The sequence below is a fragment of the Panicum virgatum genome, chromosome 5N (assembly GCF_016808335.1).
Source record: "Panicum virgatum strain AP13 chromosome 5N, P.virgatum_v5, whole genome shotgun sequence".
Taxonomy (NCBI): Eukaryota; Viridiplantae; Streptophyta; class Magnoliopsida; order Poales; family Poaceae; genus Panicum; species Panicum virgatum.
This window is the reverse complement of record NC_053149.1, coordinates 60,361,073-60,370,885: the sequence shown is the minus strand read 5'-3', so window position 1 is coordinate 60,370,885 and position 9,813 is coordinate 60,361,073. Positions and strand designations below refer to the sequence as shown.

The 9,813-nt window shown below is 58.0% G+C and overlaps 1 protein-coding gene across 1 annotated transcript; it reads right to left on the bottom strand.

Moving 5' to 3' along the window:
- Window positions 1-780: 780 nt before the first annotated feature.
- LOC120675154 lies at window positions 781-3,481 on the bottom strand. Its single transcript, XM_039956236.1, has 5 exons — window positions 2,745-3,481; window positions 2,595-2,652; window positions 2,415-2,498; window positions 2,170-2,305; window positions 781-1,328 (listed from the first exon to the last, which is right to left on the bottom strand). The coding sequence occupies exons 1-5, from the start codon at window positions 3,322-3,324 to the stop codon at window positions 1,056-1,058; spliced, it is 1,131 nt and encodes a 376-aa protein (XP_039812170.1). The 5' UTR covers window positions 3,325-3,481; the 3' UTR covers window positions 781-1,055.
- Window positions 3,482-9,813: the final 6,332 nt, after the last annotated feature.

Sequence of the window (9,813 nt, the reverse complement as noted above, 5' to 3'; positions counted from 1 at the left end):
CCTTGATTTGCAACAGTGATGCTGCAGTAACCATCCACTAATTATTAATTAATCATAAATTAATTAGCATCATTAGCTTCGTCTCGCGATTTACAATCCATCTGTGCAAAAAAATTTTATAAATAGACTTTTAGTACTTCAAATTAGGAAGATTCCACGGCCAAAGTGCCATTTCCTTCCGCCTGCGAGCGGCCGGTCATGGTCACGGTACACGCGACGATCTAGGCAGGAGCTAGTAACAGATGGACGGACGACGGCACGGCGAAGTGCAGTGGCAGCAGCACATCCGGGCGTCCTCCCATTTTGCGCGCAGCAGCACAGCAGACCACGAGGAGGATTGAAGAGTGCGCGAGGCGCAGCCGCGCAGGGTCCGACGGTCCGTCACATGCGCCGGCAAAGCGGGGCCTCCTCGTTCGTCCCCTCACCCCTCCTGGCCTCCTCTCCCTCCGTCTCTCACCTGCACATGCGCTTGCCTGCGCCACCACATGGGCTGCCGTGAGTGCGCTGTTAACTCGCTTTAATCAGGCCAGCCCACATGCCCAGTAGCCCACACGGCCGGGCTTCCCCCTCCCTAATCATCATCCATCCCTATCCGGCTAGCTCGTCGAGACCAGAGGCCGGCGTGCAGCTGCAAAGCGAGCTATAGCCTCTAGTTAGCACGCCACATGCACATGCGAGGAGTACCTACCAATGACTCACCACTACTACAAGCTGCTGTAGCGGTGGTGCTCACGCCATCAGTAGCAGTATCACCAAGTGGTGGTAATTGAGGGGCAACAATTAGTAACAGCAAGCAAGCTCCTTCATTGGCTAATTAGGGTGGAGGCAGCGGTAATTACTAATCTACGCAAGCACACTCATCATCATACACACACTTGCAAACCAGCACACTCTTTTGTATATACTAGTCTCACTACTTGAAGCTATCTTCCTTTTATTTTCTGTTCCTCTCTCATCTCGTCCAGTCGTCCTTGCTCGGAGAAGTCTCGTCGTCCTCATGTCCTGCCGCCTGGCTGGCGGCGGCGGCCGTGGCCCGTGGTGGTCAGAAGTAGGAATCAGTAAGCGCGGCTGGCGGCGGCGGCGGAGCAGGCGCGGTGGCGCGGGCAGGAGACGAGGTGGTCGTTGGTGAGGCCGATGGCCTCCATGAAGGAGTGGATGACGGTGGGGCCGACGAAGCGGAAGCCCCGGCGGACCATGTCCTTGCTGATGGACTCCGACTTGGACGTCTTCACCGGGATCTTCCGGCTGTACTTGTAGCCCGGCGACAGCGGCTTGTTGTTCACGAACGCCCACACGTACCTGTCCAGCGACCCGAAGTCCCTCCGCACCTGCAACCCGGAAAACACCATCACCATCTGCCGTGTAAGCTACTACCATAGTATATGCTAGTATATCAGTATATGCAATTAAATACTGCTAAGTACTTGGCCGATAGATTAGTTGGTGGTAGTTGCTCGGTGGTTAGTGGGAGCCGGCTGACAGTCCCGTTTTGGGAAAATGGAACCTTGTCAGCCACAGATTAGCGTGCAAAGCAGTGTGGATAGTATTGTTTTGTGAGAATGTGAAGCGAGCTTAAACTAAAGGCGTGCCCAACAAGTGCTACGATTAGCATCTTTTCTTTCATTTTCCTGTCACCAGAACGCCCATTGGGAAGGGCGCCCACACTACTCTTTTTGGCTGTGTCCAGCTGCTTTGCGACGACGCACTTGCCCTCTGCATCGGCAAAGACGCAAAGTGGCCACCCCCAAAGAGCGGCGATAGCTAGCTGCTGCTTCACTGAGCTGTCTGCCAATCAGGAGTGCCAAGGATTCTGTTAGGCATCGCTTTCACACGCTAACAGGTTTCGTTTCGTAGGCCTCCTCCATTCATTTGACCGCCGCCTACCGTCTTTTGGTTAAGCTTCGAAAAAAAAAACTTCGGTTGTGAGATAGATGGCGCCGGAACCCGAACTACCACCTTGTCAGGAGGCCCAGCCGATCGAAACGCACTACCGATTAGTGCCAAAACCAACACAAGCTTTGGATTCTGATAGTGAAAAAGATCAGATTTGGGACATTCTAATCTCAAACTCTCTGTCTCGGCAACGTAGATTTCTGACGGCGATTACCGAACAAGAGCACTGGAAAGTGAGAACATGTCGATAAGTTGTGCTGAATTGACTGACGGTACCTCGAGGATCCGGCAGGCGTTGTTGACGGTCCCTCTGACGGTGCCCAGGTCCAGGCCGAAGTCGGCGCTCAGCGACGCCATCTGCTTCTCGGTGTACTTGGCGACGGCGTCCACGTCGAAGCCGGAGAACGCCTCCCTGTTTGCGACAAGGCATTCAGGCAAGCACAGAACGAGATCAGCTCAAATGTTCCAGGAATGTAGCAGCTGCTGCTGCTACTACTGTAGGTGCTGCGGCTGTTCCGAACCTGTAGACGTGTCTCTTCTTCAGGATGGAAGTCCAGTCTGCCCCGACTTGCACGCCGGACAGAGTCAGCATCTCGAACATCAACCTGCCAGACACACAGAATAGCGCCGCGAAAACATGAGGAGACTGTTGCAAAGAGCATGCGAGGAGCAATGCGGCGGAGGAATGGCAGGCAACTCACTCGTCGTCGTGCACGGGCACTCCCCACTCCTCGTCGTGGTACGCCACATACAGGGGGTCTGCACGCCACGGGCACAGAGCAGCCAATGTCAGCGGACGGTGTCGAGCAGGGTCGTGTGGCTTGCTGGGACGAGCTCGCGCAGCTTGTTACCTGAGTAGGGCGTGATGAAGCTGCAGCGCTTCTCGTCGAGCCCGGTGGGGGAGGCCGGGACGGCCGGCTCGGCGGCGGCCGTGGCGGTGGCGCCGACCCTCCCCTCGACACGGGAGAAGGACGCGGTGCGGCCGTAGTGCGCGATCCGCATCTTGCGCTGCGCCTGCGCCAGCGCGGCGTGCTCCCGATGCGCCGCCGCGATGCTCCCCGCGGGCTCGAACGCCTCCAGCGCCGCGAACGCCACCACCGGCAGCACCGCGCCGGGCTTCCTGCCCTTGGCCCTGCTCTTCTCCGCGGCCGCGGCCGCCGCCTTCGTCGCCCTCGCGGTGACCGAGGCCGGCGTCGCGGGAGGCAGCAGCGAAGCGGCGCGGGTCGTGTTCTCGGGCGCGGGGCGCGCGGCCGCGCAGGCGGCGGCGGCGGCATTGTTGTCGAAGGAGGCCGGCATGGAGAGCGACTTGTGCAGGGACTTCTTGAGCGGGCGCGCCCCCTCCGGCGGCGCCACGCGGTTGCCCGCCGGCTGCAGCACCGGGCGGCCGTCGATCTGGGCGACGCCCGCGGACTTGACGTTGGAGTTGCACATCCTGCCTGGACCTGGAGGCGGCGAGCGAGAGTCTTCCTTCCTTGCTTCTCGGCGCCCGGTTGGTTGGCTGGCCGGCCGGTTCTCAAGTGGCTGTCCTTGACAGGTGCGGTGAGCTGTGCGTCCTTCTGGTGAGTGAGGGGTGGGATGACGAAGCGTGGGAGGCGCCAAGCGGTATATATAAGCGAGGCGCCAGAGGCCGGGAGGCCGGGAAAGTGACACGAAGGTGGTGGGTCAGGTAGGCGGGGCCGACAGGTCACAGGTCGAGGAGGCTGGCTAGCTCTGCGCGCTCGCCATTGGAGGCAGTCTCGGAGGTCGGAGCCGAGCTCCTACAGCGAGTGTAACGCGGCGAGGCGGTTGCTCTCTCCCGTTCCCCGTCGGATCGATCGAACGGGCGGGCGGGCAGGCCAGCGAGGGTCGTCGGGTCGGTAGGGGACGGACGCTCGGCTGGGCTGTCAAGGCCATCGGATCGGCCGGGCACGTTAAATGGGGCGGTAGAAAACGCGGCACACGAAGTAACGGACGGACAGCGAGCGCCCGGGTGGAAATGCCGCTCGCTGGTCCCCTAAAAGTGAGCAGTGCGACAAGAAAAAAATGCCCGAGAGGCCGAGTTAGCGCCGTCATCCAAGGACAGCGACTTTCGCCGATGGCAAAGAGTTATCGCGAGGAACAGTGCAGTAGAACTCTGAAGCCACCGGGCGTCCGTGCGTTCTGTCAGTCGTGCGCGAGATGATAGGGGGTGCTTTTCGATCGGTGGTTAGCGCGGTGCTCGCAACTAACTCACCTCAGTCTGTGGGTGTGCATGTACCTGTACCTGTTTGATACTCTAAACAAGCAGCGAAGAGACAATAATCCCGTCATGGCCGGCCAAATTAAGCAGATGCGAGTCCCCTCCATTCAGGACCCAACCTCAGACCGCCGACCACCGGAGATACCTCGCTCGGTTGCTAACGAAATCGAGCCCAAACAATACGAGTTGACGCAACGATGCACCCACCCACGTCCGGCGCGCCCTGGCAAAAAATGCTCTCCCGGCCGGCGGATCCTGTAGCGGCCGGCCTCCGTACCCGGGCTTCTTCACATGGGGAGAGCGCGAACGCGTACGGTGCACCGCCGTGACGTGACAGGAGACGCCCTGCATCCACGCGCGCGCGGGGTCGCGTCGCGCACGGTTGGGCTCGAGGAAGGATCCTACTGGCAGCCAAGAGCCACGCCCCCACGGACACGCGCGTACGTACGCACGTACGTATGAATGTATGATTGCGGCGGCGGTCGGCCCGTGCCGGGTCCGACAAGGAAGCCGTCCACCGGCAGCCGTGGCGCGCGCCTGGCTGTCCAGTAGAGTGGGGGAGAAGGAAAGGACGGCGACCGGCGACGGCGAGGCTGGGCAGGCCAGGCCGGCCGGCCGGCTGCCCACGTTCTCGCGCGCCTCTTTCGAGCTGGCAGCGGCAGGGAATCTTGTGCTCATTCCCTCCCTGCTTTCCAGTCCGTTTCCGTCGAGCTGCTGCTGCCCATCACGCGGGGCCTGCTCGTTAACGCACGGCTCCCCCCTCGCATAATTGAAGCGAGCCCCGTTAATAATCTAATCTGATCTCCCCCGTGCCGTTGCAACTCCGATCACAGCGGTTGTGATGGGGACGGATCATTGAGCGCGAGAAGGTAACCGACGGGCGCATCGCCCGGAAGAATCCGCTCTGCTCTCCTCTCGCCCGTGTAGGGCAGGGCTGGGCGTGGGGGGATCGCCGTGCTTGTCATGACTTGACGCGCACATGCGCCGGATAAAGCCCGTGCCGTCGTCGTCATCGGCTACCTCCTCCTCCTCGTCGGCGCTCGTGTCGCGGCGAGGGAATGGGATGCGTACGGCCAGAATGCCGCGGCGGTTTCCGGATCCCGGGGCGAGCTGGCACGCGATGCGCCAAATCTGGTGGTTGGTTGGAAAACAAAAGCTCTTTTTCTGCACGCTGATGCTGCGCGCTATCCGATCTCGGGTTGCTGCCAATATGTTCGGTTCAGTTCTTCCAATTCCAATGGCCCGATGGCCAATGGCTGGGCATGTTCTAGGCAGGCGGCCAGTCAGGACAGGTGCTCCGGCACTGTTGCAGGACGTTAATGCGTGGCGTGTCAGCGTGCGCGGTGATCTGCAGCGGCAACGGCAGCGCCAGCGCCGTTGGTTTGGTCTTCGGGTGTCGGAGCTCTGCCTGGATCGACGACATGGGCATCCCATCCAACAGGGGGTGCATGCATGGAGCCATGGACATGGACCTTATGGCTCGGCAGGGACGGCATGCGCCGCCTTACCCCTACCGCAATAAGGGAAGGGAGGGCGGCCATCTGAATCTGATGGATGGATGCCGCTGGGTGCATCCGCATCCCTATCTATCTCCCCGGCGTCTGGTCATGGGTCTGCATTGCATTGCATGAACCTGATCCGACCTGGGCTGGGTGTGCAGTTTGGCAAGCATCGCGCCGACTAGTCCCTACAGAGATTCATGCCCTGGTTGTATGATTCAATCGAGCTTTAAAAGACACCCATGGTTCCTGCCTTGGCCACTTGCCAGGGATACGGAGGAGATCGTGCATGCATGCATGCAGCTCGTTCATGGCTGACTGCCCCCGGGGCCGGGGCACTATGCGCGCAGTTGCGAGCGGCCATGCAGTCATGCACCAGGCAGGCAGGCTTAGCAGCAGAAGCGTGCCGATATCGTCAGCGCACCGGTCGCATTCAGAGGCACTGTTCCATGTCCTCTTCGATGGGTTTGCGGTTTTATCATTTAACGCCGGCGGCAACCTGCAAGTGACGAACTGTACTGACAGATGAAAAAACTTGGGCCCTCGCTTTTTGTTTCTCACGCTGCTGTTCGATCCGTCTGTTCCATGTTACCCTGTCGTTTTGCGCGGTGGAACGGGCCTCTGTCTCGCGGCTGGATCGACTGCGTTCGGGCATGTCTGCAGTCAAGTGTTGTCAGAGTTACCACGCATGCAGGAATGGCTGCTGCTCAAACGGCTAGAGCGAGCAGGCCCGAGCAAATCGTACGCGAGCTTTGCGCAACCACCGAATCGCACGGGTCCATCCATCAGCCCATGAGCGGCGCGGGGGACACAGGAACACGAGGGACCGATTGGCCTTTACCAATCATTTTAGCCAGTACCACAAAGCTGAGCTCGGATGCAACGGAGCAGCAATCATGTCTGCCCGGCTGGCCGCACTGAAGTCTGAAGAACGGCCGTGAGCAAGAGCTTTGCCGTGGCTGGGGCCTGGGCTCGCTGGCGCATGCACCGGATCGGAGTAACCCACCGGAGATCGGACGGACCGTCGCCGCCCCGGCGCCCCGTCCTGCGCCGCACTAAAACCCCGCTTGGTTTCTCCACCCGTCCGATCATTATAGATGGCCAACTGGGTCAGGCCCGCCGGGCCGGCCCGAGCACGGCCCGAGAAAGCACGGCCCGGCCCATGGCCTTGCGGGCCGTGCCTGGGCTGCCAAACCGGCCCGTGGCACTAGCACGGGCACGGCCCGGTTAAATGGCCGGCCCGGCTGCGGCACGGGAGGCACGGCCGACCGTTGATCTCCCCCCTCCCGTCGACCGTTGGATCGAGCGGGGGGGGGGGGGGGGGGGGAGTTTAAGGCGCCGGTGCCTTAAACTCCCCCCCGCTCTCGCTTCTCCCGTTCTCCGCCTCCTCTCTCGGCTCTCTCAGTCTCACCTCTGACCTTTCCTCTCCTCGCTCACTCCTCTCGTCTTCTCGGGCTCCGGTGGCCGGCGGCGTCCTTGAGCACACCGGGCCGGCACTCGCGGACGGCACGACCATTTAGACCCATCTTCTCGATCTCGCACAGACGACGTAGCATCGTCGTGTCCGTTTCCTCTTCGTCCTCATCTCCGTCGCCATCCTCCCCGCCGGACTCTGGTGCTCCGGATCTAGCGTAAGTCACCTTTTCTTGCCTCGGTTCATCTCGATCTCTCTCTATCTCTCACTCTGTCACTACACTAACTGCCTCTTTTTCTGCAGATGTAGTCCAGATCCGTGGAGGAACCAGGGCTGGAGGGCTGGATTCGTGCTTCATCCACGTCGCCTGTGTTCCTGGTGCTCCAGCTACAGAGGTAAATCCCTAACCCTAACCCTAGATCTAGTTCTTTCTGATGTAACCCTAACCCTAGTTGTTTTTGTGTTGTATCTGTTGAGGAACCAGGTCACTGGCGAGTGACGATGGCCGGATCTGACGAGGAGACGGTGGAGGTGGGCATGAACGAGGAGCGGCGTCTGTGCGGGATGGCCGGAGATGACGAAGATGAGAACATGGCCGAGGACCTCGACGCTCTGTTTGGTGGCGGTGGCAGCGCTGGTGACGGCACCGCTGCTGATCCCATCGGTGTCGACGGTGACGGTGCTGGTGACGGCTCCGCACCTCTTCCTGATGGCAATAGCGCCAAGCGCCCTCGACCCACTACCTCTCCGGTATGTGCGGACTATGAGAAACTCTTCAAGACAATAAATGGTAAGACGGTCAGGTATGGTGCTAGGTGCCTTCACTGCTCTAAAGTGTACTCTGGCTTGTCTAGTGGTGGCACTGGTCATCTTTCTCGGCATATTCTTGTTTGCGTTAAGAAGTGTGAAAAGTCTAGGATGTCTCAGTCTCAAATCTCTTTTAATCCTGATGGTAGCATGCTCAATTGGGACTACTGTCCACAAGTTGCTCGCACTCAGCTTGTTCGATTGATTGCTAGACTTGATGTTCCTATCTCTCTTGGTGAATCTGAGGCCTTTGAAGAGTATATACCTTTGCTTTACTCTTTTGCATTCATTCTGGATCCTAGGGCTAAAATGAAAGGTTTTACTAGGGTGCTTAGAAGGTTAGGTAGTCTCACCACTACTGATTATTCTGCATATTTAGTTGACACTCGAGCTAGGCTTATTGATGTGTACAATAAGTATGATGAGAAATTTGGTGTTGTTAGGTTGAGGAGGACTGACCCTCCTGTCCTCTTTAGTAAGTCCAAATATGCTTGGGATGAAATATATGATGATGGTGGTGGTGCTGGTTTGGGTTGTGGTATTTTGGCTGGTCTTAACATGTCTAGAGATACATCTGCAACATCTCTGCTGAATGCAGTAAGGTCATCAGCTTCTAATGCTTCTGAACTTGTGTCTTACTTGGACTGTGACAGTCAACCATCTAACTGATGACTTTAATATCTTAGACTGGTGGCATCAGCACAAACTTACATATCCAGTACTCTCAATCATGGCTAAAGATATCTTAACTGTTCCTGTGTCTACCATATCTTCAGAATCCACTTTTATTATGACTGGCAGGATCATCGAGGAGCGGCGAAGGAATCTGAAGCCAGAAATGGTAGAGATGCTCACCAGCATCAAGGATTGGGAGGCTATAGAGTCAAGGCTGCAACAGATGGTGGAAGACAAGGAGCTTGAACAAGTCTTTGAAGAATTTTATCTTGATTCATGAACATTTATGTAATATGACTGTAATATTTTAAACTTTAAACTCTAGAACTTGGTACTGAACTGTGATGTAATGTAATGAATTTATTGGAGCTTGGCTGTACTCTCTTTCCCTCTCTAGGGTTTCTCACAAGGGTGAGTTTTACCTATAGAGGTTTTTAATGAGGCAGCCATTGCACAAACTCCTAATAAAATTCATTTTTTGCTATGTCTTACATGTTCATCTGGTTTTCATCTGTGCATCTTTGTTGGTCTGCTCATCTGGTTTTCATATGTTACTTGTCCTCTGTAGTTTGAAACTGTGAATGATCTAGTTGTAAAGTGTATGAAATTCTGAGTTGAAAGAAGCCCGTTTGGCACTATAGTGCTCGTGCCGGCACTGGCACTGCCGTGCTCCATGGCATGGCACGGCTCGGCTAAGTGCTAGCCATGTTGTGCTCATGCCTGGAGATCGGCACGCCGGCACTACTAGGCACGGCACGACTGGTTTGTCGTGCCGCTTAGTGCCGTGCCTGGCACACGCTTAGTGCCGTGCCCAGCCGTGCCGTGCCAAGTGCGGGCCGCGTCGTGTAGTGCCGTGCCGGCCTGTTTGGCCAACTATGACCCTGTTCTGCTGTTCTGCTCCAGCACCAGTCAACAGTGTTTTCCTCTCATACCACTCCAGCAGCAGCCTCCAGCCACCAACCAGCCAGCAGTGTTTTTCTCTCATACCACTCCAGCAACAGCCTCCAACAACAACATGGCCATACTGATCATTCAATCCATCCGCGACTAACCAACTCGATTCGGGCGGGCGCCGCGCCGGTGGGAGACATGGCATGTGCGGCGGCCGCCCATTATTCGGATGCCAATCTCGCAGGAAAGGAGAGGGAAGGAAGGAAAGCGCCGGGAGGAGCCCCACGGGGCGCGCGCGCCCACCCCAGCCCGTGCTAGGTGCCGCGGCCGCGCGAGAGAGGTCGCGGTCACGGCGGCCGGGCACATGAGGCGTCCAGCCCGGGGCGCATCGATGGCTGGCCCTGCTGGCCGGATGT